This window comes from Quercus lobata, chromosome 1 (genome assembly GCF_001633185.2).
Source record: "Quercus lobata isolate SW786 chromosome 1, ValleyOak3.0 Primary Assembly, whole genome shotgun sequence".
NCBI lineage: Eukaryota > Viridiplantae > Streptophyta > Magnoliopsida > Fagales > Fagaceae > Quercus > Quercus lobata.
The window spans coordinates 44,536,394-44,554,733 of record NC_044904.1 but is presented as its reverse complement, the minus strand read 5'-3'; the positions used below and the strand labels follow the sequence as shown (position 1 = coordinate 44,554,733).

The 18,340-nt window shown below is 34.3% G+C and overlaps 1 protein-coding gene across 2 annotated transcripts; it reads left to right on the top strand.

Moving 5' to 3' along the window:
• The first annotated feature begins 8,228 nt into the window (after nt 1–8,228).
• LOC115990781 (CTL-like protein DDB_G0274487) lies at nt 8,229–16,268 on the top strand. 2 transcript variants are annotated; one of them, XM_031114575.1, is made up of 7 exons: nt 8,229–8,532; nt 9,160–9,620; nt 11,036–11,219; nt 11,338–11,562; nt 11,656–11,772; nt 15,227–15,460; nt 15,666–16,268. In XM_031114575.1, exons 1-7 carry the CDS (start codon nt 8,470–8,472, stop codon nt 15,864–15,866), a joined length of 1,485 nt encoding a protein of 494 aa, XP_030970435.1. In that variant the 5' UTR covers nt 8,229–8,469; the 3' UTR covers nt 15,867–16,268. The 2 variants fall into 2 exon arrangements, with proteins under 2 accessions (XP_030970435.1, XP_030970437.1); XM_031114577.1 differs by having other exon boundaries at nt 8,449–8,532; nt 9,309–9,620.
• Nucleotides 16,269–18,340: the final 2,072 nt, after the last annotated feature.

Genomic DNA, 18,340 nt, shown 5'->3' with positions numbered 1-18,340 from the left:
TTCACATTAATTTCACAACAAATCATAGGTAAGTTACTATTGATGGATAAAACAGTGATATCAGTCGTGGGTCCATTTTAAAATCAATAACATTATAAAAATATTATGGAGATAGCATTTCTATAAAATAAATAATAATATATTAGACCGAAACTTACCACGGTTGAAAATAAAAGGTATTGTGAAAATATTGTGACATTTTTTTGTGTTCCTAGACTTCTTTTTTGGTTTAGTCAAGTTTGGTGAGCAAAAATTCACTGTTTCATGCACAATTTTCTTTTGTTGGTTTTTTTTTTCAATGCATAGTTTAAAGTGGTTGTCCCAATTAAAAACTAATAACAATTTACCTCCTAGAATTTGTTGTGAAAATATTGTGGATGTAGTATTACTCTAAGATAAAATTATAAAATATCATAACAGGGCCCACCATAACTGAAATAAAGGTATTGAAAAAATATCGTGACTTTTATTGTGTTCCTGACTTTTTTTTTTCTTGTTTAGCCAATTTGTTGAGCCAAAATTCATAGTTTTAAGAATAGTTTTCTTGGGTTGACTTTTTTTTTTAACACATTGTTTAAAGTAAAAAACACAGAGTTTTACCAACAAAAAAGAATTATGGAAAAAAGTACTTTCCTCTTTTATGTTTGGGGTAGTTTTATCCCCCAACTTTAAAATTGAATAATTTTCTCCTTTATATTTTGTAGACTAGTATATAGTCTCTGCTGTTACTCTCTTAGTTAAACCCTAACAAAATATTATGATTCCTAAAATATTTCATGGTGCAATATCTAAAATGCCTCACTAAATTTTAATGTCTCAAAAATTTTCTTCATGTTTTTTGAGTTTTATGTGTTAGTCATACTTAGAAAGCAAAAATGGTGATGTATGGTATTCTATTTGTTACCTAGAGAACACTAATTTATTAGTGGTTTAAATATTCTAGATTTATAATTTTATCTAATAGAAACTTCAATGACATATGTCTTTTGTTATTTTGTTATTTCTTTATTTGTTTTCTTTCTTAAAAAGGTTTTTATTAAAAATTAAGTAAGCTAAGTATCGTAGTTAGGCTCATAAAATAAAATAATAAAGAAGGAAGTATGAATAATAAAATATTCATTGCAAATGGTTGTAGGTATTTAATTTGACGAAGAGTTTCAATTATAACATATGTCATCATTTATTGCGAAACTTTAAATATTGTGACAATTTTTTATTATCAAAACTTAGTTGTTAATTGTTGGAAGATGATGACATTTGTTATCATTCTTAGTAATATTTTTTTTTTTTTTGAGTAGATACTATCTTTAGTAAATAGATTCTAGGAAATGAAAAAATATTTTGTATCAAATGATACTACGTTATCCGTATCAAAATCCAATAAACGAGAGACATGTGTGCAAAAATAACTACCCACTAACACATGTCTTTCAATTGTTAGTGGGTTAGTTATTTTTTACTGACATGTCTCATACTTATTGGATTTTGATACCGCTGACATAGTATCATTTAATACCAATACCTTCTCGTAAGAAATTATCATATTAAATAGATAGCCATATGTTAAATAACTATTCTAAATTTAAATACATAGTTTGATACTACTTCAAAAAAAAATCTATATTAAATTTTCTCACTTAAGGTGCAACACGTGCCTTGCACATGCAACCCTTACTAGTAATTAATAACACCTCAAAACCAAAAGCAGAACAGGCAGCACCACAAGTGCATATATAATCTTATGGCTTTCTCTTAAAACACCAAAAAATAAAATATAGTTGTCCAGTCCCTGGCTAGCTAGCTTCATTGTCACTAAAACTACATACAAAGAAAATGGGTAGTAGCAAGAAATTAAGAAGATACATCGTGTTTAATTAGGAGGAGCTAGCTAGAAACTAGCTTGGGGAGTTCTTCCAACCTGTGTAGTTATAAACAATAGGTTCTCCATTCCTTCCACTGATTGTTGTTTGTGCAAAAATGTCCCGGAAACTCTTGATCACAATTTTCCTTCAATGTGACTGGGCATCCTAAATCTGACTTCTTACTCCATGGCCACTCAATCTTTAGGATATAGGTAACATTTCCATCTTTGACTGGATAAAGATAATTCTAAATCCTAAAGCCCTGCTTGGTCTAGATGATTTTGATGTAAAGTACTTCCAGCTCTATGCTTTAAGAGTCTTAGACCAAATTTGGGTGACAAGGAACAAAACCAGGGTTGAAGGAAAGAGTTCCAATCCTTTGGAGCTTTCTAGACAAATTTTGAGATCTTTTGAAGAACATAAGCAAGCCTAGAAAGACAACTACATAGCCCTATAAGGAAAGCGATATGGAAGCCTCCCCCAAATGGGTGGGTTAAGTTAAATTTTGATGCTACTGTAAGAGAAGAAAAAACTTCTCTAGCTATAGTGGGCAGGGATGAAAAAGGAGATTTGATTTTTGCTTGGGCTGAACAAGTTGAACCGAGTAGTCCTCTGGTGGGTGAAGCAAAGGTAGCACTTTGTGCCATTAAGAGAGCCATTGAAAATGGGTTTTCTAAAATCATTGTGGAAGGAGATGCTTGTAATGTGAAAGATCCATTGAGTAATACAGGAATGAAACCTCATTGGAGTATTGCAGAGGTGATTGCAGATATTTTGGATTTTGTAAAGTGTTTTGATGTTGTTTCCTTTTCTTTTATGTACAGAGACTCGAATCTTTTAGCCCAATGGGCGGCTTTTGTTAATTGGGTAGTTCCTATCTCTAGGGTCCCTCCCCTAGTTACTCAGGCTGTGGAGAAAGATGTTTTAGGCTCTCCCTTTTTTTGTACTATGATATTCATAAATAAAATTTTTATTCAGCAAAAAAAAAAAAAAAAAAAAGCTAGGCAGATAGAGAATTACATATATAGAAATTGCCCAATGCATGCGTGTCAACTTGCTCTACTTTTTTTTTTTTTTTTTTTAGAATATTAAGTATTTTAACACATATACACACGGGGAGAGGAAAAATGGTCTTAAAGAAAGAGACAGTGTTATGTATCCAAAATGACCTAACTCTTGGATATACAATACAGGTTTTAAACCTCTATAACTCAACTTATTTTCCAACTTGCTCTACTTTCATTCAATTATTAATTTCCCAACACATTTAATACATTTTAGCTGACTTTGGAATTTACTCCTGAGCATATATAGTGTGTCCCATATTCTAAAATACAATGCCCCCACTTCATGTTTATTAATGTGAAGTAATCCCATTATTATTATTATTACTTAAATAAGATAAAATTGACAGGCTAGCTTAGGAATGGCCATTCAGCTCGGATTATAGGGGATAAATGGATACTGAATTATCCAACAAATGCGCCTTTGCATCTAGTTAAGGATGAAGTTCGAGAGGTGATTGTTGTTGAATTGATTGATCAAGACTTGCATGCATGGAGGTCTGAATTTATCATGGACATGTTTGAGAAAGAGGATGCCGAAGCTATTTGTAGAATACAGCTCAGCTGAAGACATGTGGAAGACATGATGATCTGGCTGCATCACAAGAAAGGGTTGTTTACTGTTAAGTCCGCATACAAGGTGGCTAAGGAGGTATTGAGAGGAGGAAGTGTAGCTGAGAGTTCAAGGGGCTATATTGGGAAGGGAATTTGGTCTGCACTATGGAAGCTTCGAATTCCAAATAAGATTAAAGTGTTTGGGTGGAGAGCTTGCAATGATATTTTGCCAACAAAGCTGAATCTGTCAAAAAGAAGAATAATTGATGATGTAATGTGCCCAATTTGTATAAGATTTCCGGAATCAGCTGTCCATGCTCTTTGGGAATGTGCTGTGGCTAAGGATGTGTGGGCTAGAAGCTTAAAAATTCTACAGAAAGGAGGCTCGGGCATGGTTGATATGCTTCAATTAATGGAGTACTTGCTGGATCAGGTTGAGTCTCAAGAAATGGAGGTAGTGCTAGTCCAAGCATGGTTGATTTGGAATTAATGAAATAGGGTTGTGCATGGAGGTAAGTTTCATGATCCGGGGTGGTTAAACAACAGTGCAAGAGAGTTTCTTGAGGAGTTTCAAATTGCAACAGACCTGATGGGACTTGAGCAAGTAAGGCAGCCTAATCGGGATACCTAGCAGCCCCTTCCACCTTCAGTCTTCAAGATTAATTTTGATGCAGCCTTGTTCTTGACCCTTAACAGCTCTAGATTTGGAGCAGTCATCCGGAATGAAAAAGGTGCGGTTATGGAAACTAAGGGACCTGAGGTATTTTGCAATGAGGAGGTTGAGTTACTTGCATGCAGAAAAGCCATTGAGTTTGCCGTGGATGCTGGCTTCTCTGAATTAGTCATCGAAGGGGATAATAGCTCTGCCAAGAAAGCTATTTCAGCTCTGAATGATGATCAGTCAATGCTTGGGAATGTAATTGGGGATATTCATCATTTGATTAGAAATTTGCAATGGGTAAGGATTGAATGTACTAGGAGGGGGGGAATAGGGTAGCTCATGTATTAGCTCAATTTGCAAGGAATATTAGTGATAATATGTATTGGATGGAAGATGTACCTCTAATAGCTAGGAAAACTTTGTACCAAGATGCTAATTTTTCTGATTAATTGAATAGAATGCTTCTGTTTCAAAAAAATTGACAGGCTATACATGTGTACCCATTAATTTTTAATTATTAATGATAATGATCCAATTAACTAATTTTTGATCAAATTCTAACTAAAATGATACACGAAAAAAAAAAAAAAAACCTATTGAATATATATATGAGTCATACGCGCGCATGAACTATTTGATCATAATATTTTGTATGGATTGATCTTCCTTTCATGGGAAAAAAACACGAAGAAGAAGGAATCTATACCTACATTATATATATAAAAAAAAAAAAAAAATTAAAACATACGTAGAATATTTAGAAGGTTTAACATATGATGCTAGAATTAATCATTTCTTCTTCCACTTCAGAATAAGATTCATAAATTTTTAACTAGCCTCATCACATGCGCTTCATGTGTGCAATGAGGCTTTTTTTTTTTTGGTTAGTGGTCCTATTTTATAGAAAAAAAAATTGTGTTTTTTTATTTTTTTATATATATAATTTTTATTTTGAAAATCTAATTTATAAGTGAATAAACCAATTTGAAGATTAATAGGAGAGTGATCCTATTTTTTAGGCAATGTTTTAGTGGGAGTTAGAATTGCATTTTTACCGGATTGTCCTTTAGTTTTGTCTCTACTTAAACATAGGGGTGTAGGGGCATTTTTAAACTAAAAAATGAGGAATTCAAACAGGAGAAGCCCCTTAAATAATAGTGTGGGGTCAAAGAATTGACAACTCCGGCCCACTTTATATTAAGCCCAAGGCCCACGCTGAGGAGGAAGAAATGACCGAGGACGAACGAAGAAAGCCCAAATGGCCTAGAAACATCACCGAGGACGATCCTGTTCTTGGCAATCCCAGATCTTAGAAGGGAAGAACGGCACGCCATCAAAGGTAGCCTGCCAGAGCATCCCAAGAAAAAGGACAAGTACAGTAGGACATCCATGGGAGCATGGTGTAGGAGCAATTCATAGAGAAACTGTCACATTCGCATTAAATGCCCTCAACTAACGTTCTGGCCGCATTAATGAGGAAATGACCCCTGAACAGTGCGGTCTTGGTTACTGCAACTCATAAAAGGTTTGGGAAGGTGGCTGATGGGACAAGCACTCGAGTAGTGACCTGCATGATCAATAGATGAAGGGCCAAGATCGACTGGAAGGAGATATATAATGTGAGAAATCCTCCAGGAAAAAGGGATCGGGAATTAGAAGGAGAAAACGGGAGCAATTTGCATGATCTTGGAAACCTTTGTAACTAAGCATTGAAGAAAGAATAAGAACAATAAGTTCCTTAGAAGAAATGCCCGATGACAGAATTTCATACTTTAGCCTACGTCCTTATTATTCAACCCACACATAACCATGTCTAGTTGTTGTAACCCTCACTAAGGCCTAGTTCTTAAACCCACTCTCTATAAATTTATTGTATTGGGCTAGTTGGGCTTGAGTCCACTCATCTAATAGAGGAGTGCTTAACCCAGTCCCTACAAATAGTATAGATAAATTCTTGTTCCCCAGTCCCTATCGATCGTTTGCATGGAATCCTAGCTTCCTTCGAATAGTCCCTTTCACTGAAACTACAAAAAAACAGGACAAGAAGAAAGAAGGAATATCGTATACGTAAAGAGCACAACAGAGAGAGAATGAAAATTACCAACGAACAAAAAAAAGAGGCATTGGGGGCTGAGATTTATATAGAAATTGCCCAATGTGTGTAAGTGTTAACTTGCTCTTATTTCATTCTATCTACGTTCGATCAATATATTTTGGAAAAAGCTAAAACCACAAACTATATTACAATGTATTTTTACAAACATATGATAAGTGAGTGATTATTGGTGAATAAAAATGTAATATTAATAGTGGGTGCAGATGAAAACTGATAAAAATTTGTTCACTTTGAAGTTTACACCCAATCTTACCTATATTAGATAAATTTGTTAGTTATAACGGACATAGGGAATTTAAATTTAAATTTTAATTGTTTTTCTCAAAAATAACATAATGTGCTTTTTTTTTATTATTTTTTTTTTTGTGTGTGTGTTTTGAGGAAAAACATAATGTCATAATGTGCTCGTTGAATTACAAAGTTTTTGACATTCTTCTCAACAAAAAAAAAAAAAAAAAAACTCTGGACCATGTATTAGATAAGGCTAATACTTAATAACATACAATTATTTTTATTTATTTTTCTTCAAATTGCACTTCTCCCCTTAACTATGTTGCCGATGCAATGTCTTCTATAAACCACAAAACTAAGCAATGTATCCCTTAGTAGTGAAATAAGCACTTGGCCTCCTTCCGTTAAAATTCAATGAAAATTCAAATTTCTATTAGACACGCTTATACTTATTTGGATTTAAATTTGACCGAAATTTAAAGGTTTGAGATATAGTGTTTAATACCAATAGGTTTTTTTTTTTTTTTTTTTTTTTTTTTGAGAAAGAATACTAATAATTCAATAGTTGAAGAAGAGAAAATTTAAAACTTGGATGTTTTCTTTGAAAATACTAAAAAGTGCCAATTAATTGATTTACAAAACTTTTGACTATTGCCATAGTTAACGAAGGGACATTACTCTTTTTTTTTTTTTGGAGAGGAAATAGGGGACATTACTTATGATCCATCTGAATTGAGTGGAGTAGAGTAGAGTAGTGTAAATTTGGTAAAAAATTAGTCTATTTTTAGTCAATTCAATTCTACTTCCCTCCACTCCCTCTCCCTCTCCATCCAAACGACCCTTACTTTTGAAGTTTAAGAGGATCCCACAAATGCATGATATTTAAGAGGGGAATTAAAAAAAATTATTACTAGAATATATGAAATTCAATGTGTGTAAATAACATAAAAGTATACAAAATTTGATGTGTTATGAACAAATAGATTTGATATGTGTCAAGAACAAATAGACCATTTTCAAAACTTCTTTTTAATATCATATTATATATAATAAAAGTTGGGTTTAGACGCCGTGGTTGAGTCATGTGACTTCACCAAATTACAGAAATTTTATTAAATTTTTAGATTTTTAAAGAACTAAAAAGGAATAGTATACTATCGGGACTCTAATTCATTCTTATCATTAAATAAAATAAAATAAACATTTTTATTTTTTATTTTTTAGGATATATTTCTTAAATTAAGGGATAATATTTAACATACAAAAATTAATTGAGATAATAAAAAAAAAAGGCAGAAGCAGAGAAAATCTCTAACATTGATGGGGAGGAGAAAACCCAAGTAGTTCCGCTTCTCAAGTTTTTCTCATTTATAATATTATCAACTTTAATTTTAATTTATAATATTATCAAGGTTATATTAATTTTAGATTTATCAATTGTTTAGTATTTTAAAAAAAAATAATTACCAATTTAAAATTCAATTTAAAATTATCAATTTAATTTAGTTTTAAGAAGAAACCTTGCCCTTTATTTTAGTGGGATAATTATTTACCCTTGATAATTTTTTTCTAAATATTGGATATGAGTTAGCTCAACTGTAAAATATATTGTTTTTGTATAAGAGATTTTTAAGGTTGAAATAACTGAATATTCATATCCACACCAGATTTTATAATCCATGTCTTCTGCATTGGAATTGGAATTGGATTGGGTTATAAATAGTATTTGGGTAAAACATAGAAAGCTTAACCTCCGCCTCCAATGAGATGAGAGTGAGAGGTCAGACAGACAAACTGACTACTGACTGGCACATTCGCATATATATATATATATCTCTCTCTCTCTCTCTCTTAGCCGTTGAGTTTCAGTTTCCCCCCTCTCCTCCATTTTATTTAATCTAAAACCCCAAAGTCTCCATTGACTTTCTCTGTCTCTGACCATATATATATGGCTCTGAATTGGTGTTTGATTCTCACACCATGAGCGACTCTCAGTCTCGGAGCCCCATCTCCTCCTCTTCCTCCTCCTCCGCCACCGATCAGGTGAGACCCATTGGCTACTCTTCTCTTTTATTACTATTTACTAATTTCATTGCTTCAAATTCTTTTTTCCTTTTATTTCACTCTTTCACCCATCATTTTATCAATATCTGATTGCTGATTTATTATAAACCCAATTTTCATTTCCAATTTTATTAAAAAAAAAAAAAGTTGCTTTTTATTTTTTATTTTTTAGAATCAGTTTAATTTCTGTGTTTACACAGTTGAGGCTTTTTATTTGTGGAAAAACTAACCATGTGTGTTTTGATGTATTTTTATTTTTATTTTTTTGTATACTTGTGAGTCTGATTGTAATTCAGCAATTAGTGGCAAAACTAACTGTGTGTGTTTAACTGTATTTATTGGATACTTGTGAGTCTGTTTGTAATTCAGCAATTGTGGCAAAACTAACTATGTGTATTTTGATCTATTTATTGAGTACTTGTTAGTCTGATTGTAATTCTGCAATTTGTGGCAAAACTAACTATATGTGTGTTTTGATGTATTTTTTGAATACTTGTGAGTCTGATTGTAATTCAGTAATTAGTGGCCAAATCTGTGTGTGTTTTGATGATTTTACTGAAAACTTGTGAGTCTGATTGTAATTGTTTAATATGTGAATAATTATAGAATGTGAGCCGGAGTCAGAGAAGTGGTGATGGTGGTCAAACGTTGGCTTCCGGGTCATCACGTCACTGGCATGATATTTTCTGGTTGGCGGTTTTTATGCTTCATATGGTTGTTTTGGGATTTGGCCTAACGGTTCTTGGGCTCAATAGGTTTCAGAAAAAGGATAGGCTAAACATTGATAAGTATGCTGCTGGGATAACAAAACACCATGAGGGCTTGACGGAGCATTACTGGCCAATGTATGCTGTTGCTGGTGGTGTTGGGACTGCTCTTGGATGTGCTTGGTTGTTGTTACTGGGTTCACGTGCGAATCAAATGATGAAGTTTACGGTGCACATTTTGACTACATATCTTGCTGTGATTAGTGTTTTGTGTTTCTGGGGCGAGCAGTTCTTCTGGGGTGTTGTGTTTGCAATTGGTGCTGCTTTGCAATTCTTGTATATCATATCGGTAATAGACAGGTATAAAATTTGAATCTGCCTTGTGTTTATGAGTTTGTATTAAGCTTATTTTTTACAAAGATGATTGCGAAGGCATTTTCCTAAAATATGTTAATCAGTGCATGATTGTAGAATACCTTTATCATTGAATCCCGATTTGTGAAAAATATACCATAATGTTTTAACTTTCAATAAATAGAAGTGTTTGTTGCAAAGCATATTCATGAACCATCGGTGAGTTAAAGAGATGTGTTGATTGGGATTAGGGTTTAGTATTTCCTTGTAATTGTTGCTCCTCGTTGATGGCTATTCATAAAATGCTAGACAATGAGTATGAAATTGGTGATCTTGCTCCCTTGTATCCTTTCTTGATTTTGAAAATAAACTACAGATGTGAAAATTGTGATATCGCAGGAATAGTGGAGATGAATGTTTTGTAAGTAGCACCCACCATTCATTTCAATGAGGTTTAAAATCATAGGTGGTCTTTTGAAGGGGTCCTAAAATTTTGTCCGTGCTATAATTGAGATGACAGGGTTTTTCTAGGTCCTGAAGGCATATATTATATGGGGATCCTATCATATCAGCAATGTGTTGGAGTTTGTGTGAATCATAATTTTGGGGTGGTAAATTTTAAATGGGGCCTTCGTGTACTGATTCTTGCTTATTTGGAAAGGTACTGTATTGGTTGCTTGGGGGGGGGGGGGGGGGGTGATTTTTTGCATTTAGCATTATTTTTGGAACATTTTAGTTAGTTTCCTAAATAGTTCTAAAAAGGCGCTTACTAACGAAATAGTTTCTCAAATCATGCTAGAGGGCAAATATCCCCCTTGGGGGGGGGGGGGGGGAGAGGATTATACATGTTAGAGATGTGCTGCAGGTAGTACCAAGTTGTTGGGGTTTGAAGCTTTCTTTTAGTTGAGTTTTTTTCTTGTAACTTGTAGAGGTCTTATTTACTTCTTTTTTATATGTATTTTCACTAATATTTTTGGTTTTTGGTTCCATTAGGGACCTTAACTCCACCTGTGTTTGTGCTTAGTGTCATATATTTTGTTCACAGCCGGTCCCAAGCCTAGGAAAAGGAGGGTTGTGGTAGGTTACTAGGTTGACAGCCAGTGTAAAATTTAGTCACTCTATTATGATTGGAAATAACCAACCCCAAAAAGTTTGGGACTAGGGCTTTTATTGTTGTTGTTGTTGTGTAGTTCCATTAGGGACCTTGATATGAATGCCCTACCAGTCCATCCTCGAGTTGTAAAATACAGCTCGAAACAGACCCATTTTCAACTTTTGAGTAACATTTTTATCCTTAGTTATTTGTTCTCTCTCTCTCTCTCATGAATTCTGTGGATAAATCAGTATTGGAGAAATCAGATCTTCTGCTGTCTTCTTTTACTACAAAGTTGTTCACCTAAGTACATGTTGTTCATCTATAGACTGCCATTTACTATGCTGGTGTTGCAAAAATCTGTGAAGATGGTGTGGAGTCTTCCTGAAGTTATGAGAGTAGCATATGCATTCATGTTTGTCATGCTTTTATGGATGGGATTATGGTCTTTTGGAGCAGCTGGTGTTGTGGCTTCAAGCTTGGGTGAAAGTGGATGCTGGTGGCTTCTTGTGGTGAGCTGGCAAGTTTTGCTCTTAATTCCATCAGTTATTGTGACGAGAATTGCAAGGAATTTCCACTGGAATGAGCCTGAGTTAGTGATAATACTAAATATTTCTTTTGTGCATCCAGGTTCTCTCTGTAAGCTTATTTTGGACTGGTGCAGTCCTCTGTAACACTGTACATGTTATAGTTTCTGGGATGGTGTTTCTTGTTCTCATCCATGGTGGTCGCGAAGCATCATCAATACCTCCAAATTCCTTGATCAAGTCTTTACAGTATGCTGTGACAACATCTTTTGGCAGCATTTGCTATGGATCACTCTTCACAGCTGCTATTCGCACTCTACGGTGGGAGGTACGCAAGTCAGTTTTTGTGGCTGTTTCACTATCTTGCTTTCAAATTTTAGTGTTTATTTAGTACCTTTTTTGTTTTCAAAATATATTTCAGATCAGGGGAGTTCGGTCAAAGATTGGCAACAATGAGTGTTTACTTTGCTGTGTTGATTTCTTGTTTCATCTTGTGGAGACTCTTGTTCGTTTTTTCAACAAGTATGCCTATGTTCAGGTATTACTTCTCTGTTTGTCTTCTCTGTCATGTAAGTAAGCTATATGAATGGCTAAAATTATTTCTGGTATTAGGACATGCAATCAACTCATTTCAGTGAAAAAAAAAAGAAGGTACAAGGAAAGCTTAGTGTTGCCTATGTTTGTGGAGCTGAACATTGGCAACCAATTAACAAACTTTACATTGTTGATTTATCTGAATCTGGATGTTTGGATTGTTCAGTGGTCCACTAGGAAAGTAGATTCTAAAAATGTGAACAATTAGTTATAGGCTCATTAGGTCATAATAAAAAATGGTCCAATTGAGATAGAACATTCAAGTAAATTAAAATGCTTATGGTTCATGCATGGTGAAAATAGGTGCTTTAGAGCACATTGAAGGCTTTAGTATTAGGGAGCAACCCAAAAGGCGATGGCAAGAGTTATTACAAAAGGATTTAAAATCTTATGCAACCAAATAAATTGGGTTTGTGCTATTAAACTTGAATTGACAAGGGTTCTTGTTTGGACTTTTTAATTCATTGGGATGTTGCATCTGGATGGTAAACTTAATTGGTTTTTGAAATAGTGATCATTTCATTCGTGAGAATGTGAGTATAAGCAATGTTAATTAGACCGAATGGAATCTCCCCCCAACATAACTAAAGCAATCATAGGGTCCAATCACACGGTTTTTTGCTAAATATTGTTATTTAAAAAAATTGGGAAATTGTTATTGTTTAATTTGGAAAAATGTTATAAAAAATTAAATGTTGTGTTAAAGACGTGATTTCTGTTGAGTTGGCAAGGCTTACATGGCATTTGAAAAAAAAAAAAAATTCCTGTGGAAGACACGATTTCCATATTTTAACTTTATTATAGTTTACTAGACATCATTCCCCTCTTAGCTGCCCTCAACCTCTATCTCAGCTCCCTCATCAATGTCAAGATGGATAAGCGGAATCAGAAGGGAAGATAGGGTTTGAAATGAGGAAATTTGCTTATAGTTGGTATGGTTTGGGTGGAAAATGGGACGGAAAATTGGAAGTTTTACTTTATTTGGTGTAGTGGAAAAGCGGGAGGATGAAAAAGGGGGAGGGTGAAGCCTACCAAAATATTTCCTCCCAATTTGGGAGGAAAAGTTGGGGAGAAAATGCTGTATCTTTGGAATTTACTATTTTGCTCAATCTTTTCTATCCTCTCCTTATTTAATAAGAGTATAATAGTAAATTTCTTCAAATAACATTTTCTATCCTTTCACATTTTCATCCTCTTTACCAAAACACACATAGGGTACATTTTCTATCCTCTTAATTTGCCATCCTCCCAACCAAGTGGAGTCTCAAAGATAGGGGTGATCCTCATTGATGAAAAGATGAGGGAGAGTGACTCAAGTACTTGAGATGGTTTGGTCATGTGCAAAGGAGATTGATTAATACACTAATCAAAAAAAGTGAGTTGATTTAGTAAAGGGAATAAAGAAAGGTAGAAGAAGACTTAAAACAACAAAAGTAGTAAATAAGACTTTGAATAGCATAGAATAATGGAAAATAATACATGTGGTTGACAACTAATCTAGAAAGAATACATAGCTGATTCCAAAATTTTGGGACTAAGGCTTGGTTTATGTTGTTATATCAAATATTTTTCTTTTTTATTTCTCTCCTAAATAAAATAGATAAAAAAGAGAGGAAAATGATATGGGTACAAGAGAATTATAGAACATATGGAATTTGAAAAGCTATACGGAGAGAAAAAAAGAAGTTGGTGGTTTCAAGTGATGTAAGGGTTTTGGTTCATTTGGATTTTGGGTATGGATTCAGATTGATTTATTTGATTGGAGGTTGTGCTTGTTAGTTTGAGAGTTGAATTGGTTGTGAATTGTGTTTGTCGTTTGGTAGTTCTTGAGCATGGTTTTGATGGGTTGGTAGTGGTTGGGCTAACCGATGGCCTTTGGCAACAATCTTTGCTGATTGGTGTTCGGTTTGGGTGGTTTGACTTTGTGCGGATGTTATTCGGCTGGTTGTGTTTGTGATGGCTTGGGGTGGAGCTTGGCAAGTCCATGATGGTAGATGCGTTTTGTTCGTGGTTTGTGGGGTTGTGTGATGATTCAGTTGTGGTTTCAGGTATGTTTGGGTAGGTTGTGAGGTTTTTGAAGGGTGGCCTGTGGTAGAGATTTGGTTTGTGTGTGGTTGTTGAGGTTTGTGTGCTGGCTTTTGTGATGGTGGCATGGGGTTTGTGTAAGTTGGCAATTAGGGGTTGATAGCAGTGGTGGGGCTGCTGATTGCCGCAGCAGCTTTGGCAGGGTTTATGTAATTGAAGATGATGGCATCAATGTTTAGTTTTGAGCATAGTCAGAAAAGCAAAGGCTTGTGGTTCTTTCTGTTTCTTCAGTTTTCTCTTGTTCTCCCCTTCTAGAAACTCCAATTTGGCTGCCAAGCATGATACATTTGTTGCAGAAGAATGACCTAGTGGACTGAAACCAGAAACTGGTGTACAGATTGATTTCACCATCAGAACTAAAATTGCGTCTTCAAAACAGGAGTTCACTGCAAATATTTTTTCAAAAGCCAAGTTAGCTTTGCAAACTTAGTAGCATAAAAGTTGAAATCATGTCTTAAAGACATGATTCCAAGGGCAGAAATCCTGTCTTCTATTTGCAATTTTAAGAAAAGGCTAGTCTCCTATATAATTTTTCAAAAAGTGCATTTTGCCAAAACTTCATTATTCATTAGTTTGCCAAAATTCTTCTTTCAATTCCATATGGGTGCATTAGTTGTGTTTGTCTATAAAATAATTATTTGGTAGTAGTGCATTGTTATAAATAATCAATGTAAATATGGAGTATGGACTGGAGTTTTATTTAACAAAACCTTTTTAAATTTTTTTTTTTAATAATAAATTAAAAAAAATTAAATTGTTTTTCTTTCTTATTATTTTAGGAAAGGTCATCATCTGAAGAAAATAAAAATACCTAGAAACCTCTTAACCTTCAAAGATGGTGCAAGAGGGAAAAAAAACCCTGCACAAACAGCCCACCTTTTCAGAGAAACACAAAATGGCACCCTAGCCTTGAACTTCTACTGCAAATTGAATTGCATTTCAAGTTAATATCTTAAATTCTCTTACCTTAAGTAGCTTTTGCCTTCCCTATATATGTTGCTCTGCCTCTCTCTTTAAAATATCTGATTGGAAATGCATGTGAATGTCAAAAACAATAAATTAGCACCTCTTGCTTTCAAAATGCTCCCCTCATAATATTTTAGGGTTACTATATCAACCTTTTGCAATTACCATGATCTCTTTCTTCTACAATTTGAGCAGCCTCAGTCTGGGATGGTTGACTCTTATATAAATAATTTTTTTTTCTTCCTTTTGGATTCAATCAATAATATGATGTTTCTTAAAGTAATTCATTTGTCATCATCTACTGTCATTTCTAAAACACTGTTTAAGTGAACCCCTGTTCTCTTCAGATTGCTGTGTATGGCAAAAGCTTTAATCATTCAGCAAGGGATGCTTGGGAGTTATTTCAGTCAACTGGAGTAGAAGCACTTATTGCCTATGATTGTTCAGGTGCTGTTCTACTAATGGGCACTCTTATGGGTGGGCTTGTTACTGGAACCTGCACAGGAGTTTGGACATGGTTTGAATCGAGGGACAGAGTGAGCATGGTTGGGTCCACTGCAATGTTGATGGGAATGGTCTTGGTAAGCCTTACTACTTGAAACAAATTTATTTTTCTTCCTTTTTGTTACTAATTGGCTTCTGAAAATTCTAGTTAATTGGAAAGCCCTAGTTTTATAACGGGTCCCTTCAGGAGCTGGAATTTTTAAATGCAAATATGTTGTAATAATGTAACTAATTTCATTAATAATTATGATGATACATACTGAATGAATGTAAAAATATCAGGTGGGACTGGCAATGGTGGTGGTTGAAAGTGCTGTTACATCCATATATATCTGTTATGCAGAGGATCCATTGTTGATTCATAGATGGGATGCTGAATTTTTCAACCAGATGTCAGAGATGCTACACCAACGTCTTCAGCATAGGAGCGCCCGGGCAAGGGAAGTATTAACCCACACTCGCCTTGATGGCCACTCTGCTTGATCAATTCTGGAAACTAATAATTCTGCTCTCTTTAGTTTTTATATTTATTATTAATTTTTTTTAAAAATATACCTATTAGAAAGAAATCTTTTTTTTTTTTTCTTTTTTCTTTTTTCAAGGGGGTCTAAATAAAAATTATTCCAAATTTTAAGGGTCAAAACTGTAAAATTTAATCTTACAATTCTATTTGGTGACAATTGTTCGGGAGGTATAGGGCTTAGTGGCAAAATAGGGTAATACCGTAATAACACTTCTAACAATAAGATGGCCTTAAAAAACAATTATCTTGCATCAATTATAGATGCATGGCTTGTTTCTCATATAGATTGTGAATTTATCCATACATGCCTACGCTGTATACAAATTGGATTGGACTGGATTTTTCTCACACTTTAATATTGTAAGAAGTTGAGGTATTTTTTAGCCTGTTTTTGTATGCAATTTCGATAGTGCATATAGATTCTCTGACACATTAATAATGCTATTGCCTTAATTTAAAATGGACATATCCCATTGTGGGGGCCTTTCTGCGTTGATGGGCCTGGGCCTGGGCCCGCCTGCTACACCAAGACCTGTAAGTTAATGGGTAAAGGAGTTGAGATTGGCCCATTGATAGTTATACTGTATACGCAAGCCAAGCATGCCCAATGTTGAGACAACTCAGGAATAGTTCGGCAGGCTGGGCACGGTAGATATAGTCGTGACAGAATAACTGTCTTGCACAGCAAATGATATTGTAGCAAAATGACTTCTACAATAAAATATGCTAAGTGTAGGCTACAACAGAACAACTGGTACAGCAGAAAATAATTAATACCACAGATAAGATAACTAATATAGCAGAATAACTAATACCGTAGAATAGCCAATACCACAGAAATAAAAGAGGTTTACAACAGAGCAATTGATATAGCAGAAAGAGAAAAAGATATCACAGCAGAAGGGTTAATATCATAAAATGCTACAACGAAAAAAGAAAAGAATAACAGTGAAAGTGTCAAAGAAACTCAAGATTGTTTAGCAGAAACGGGTTTAAAAAGGGAACCGAACCCCAATATGGATAACCTCGTTACAGACTTCTGCCATTGAAGTTACCCGTGCTGAAGAAAGGGCCTAAATGATTTTGGGTTCTAATTCACAGAGTTTCAGAGGGTGGGAATGTCATAAGGGAGGGAAAAGGTGGTCTACTGATGCGTGTCCTTATTTCTGTTGTGTTTTCTATCTTCCTTCTCTTTATTACCACTTAGTTTTTTTTTTGTTCTCTGGTTCTTAGTTTCTTTCTTACTCTTTTCTCCATCTCCCTCTCCATTGTTGTTCTTTTCCTGGCTACCTCTCCCCCTTTTCATACCTCTTAATTTCTATGAGATTTCTCCCTTTTGTCCCTAGGGATTCACCAACCGTTTTTTGTTCCTTGTGAGCATCTTTCCAAGCTTCCCCACTAACCCATTGGTTGCTCAGCCACTACCTCTGTTCAGAGCGTGCTTGCTGCATCCATGGTTGTCAAAATTATGATCTGGATCGTAGGATCACACGATTTTACGATCTCACCCTACCAAAACGTTTAGAATCGTAGTAGGATTATAAAAATGGTAGGATCGTGTAGGATTGTATAGGATTGTAAGATCATATAGGATCCTACCAAAACATGTGTTTTGGTTTCAGCTTTTTTTTTTTTTTTCTTTTATGGGATTGGTTTGGGCTAAGATAATCCAACTAAACCCACAAGCCCAATTGGTTATCAATAGCCCAATAACAAATTGAAGTTCCAAATTTACATCTTTGTCAAAAGAAAATCTCAAAAAAAAAAAAAAAAACCCACAGTACTTGAGTTTAAAGTTCAAACAAAAAAAGAAACCCAAATATTTAGAAACATCAATCCCAAAGTTGTTCCTCCTTTTAAGAACCCCAAAACCCATCACCTCTCAGCAGTTAGCACTCTCAATAACATTGCCTTTTGGATTTTATATTTATAATTAGCTAGTTTACCTTAGAATGTAAATTCTATTTTGGATTTCATATCGTAATTTTCATTTGCTAACTAACCTAACTTATTTCGGATTTGGAACTTAGAAACTGGAAAATGTTTTCAATATGTGTCAATAATATCTTGGTACTTAGTTGCTAATTAAATATGTACTAAACTTTTTATATACATTGTGTCAAAACTTAAATATATTTGTTTCATTAGTATAGACATAACGATGTAAGGCATGCAAATTACATTATATGATGCAAATTTTTGTTTTTTAATGGATGAATTCATATTTTACGTGATTACTCAATATATAAAGTTACTATCAATGTGTTTTTTGCTTAAAATATGAAAATAGGTAGGATCTTATGATTCACGATCCGATCCTACGATTTATGATCCTATCTACCTCCCACGATTTTATGTAGGATCCAGATTTTGACAACCTTGGCTGCAGTACTCTTTATTCCTAGACAAAATTCCTTATTTTGTTACTCCCTTT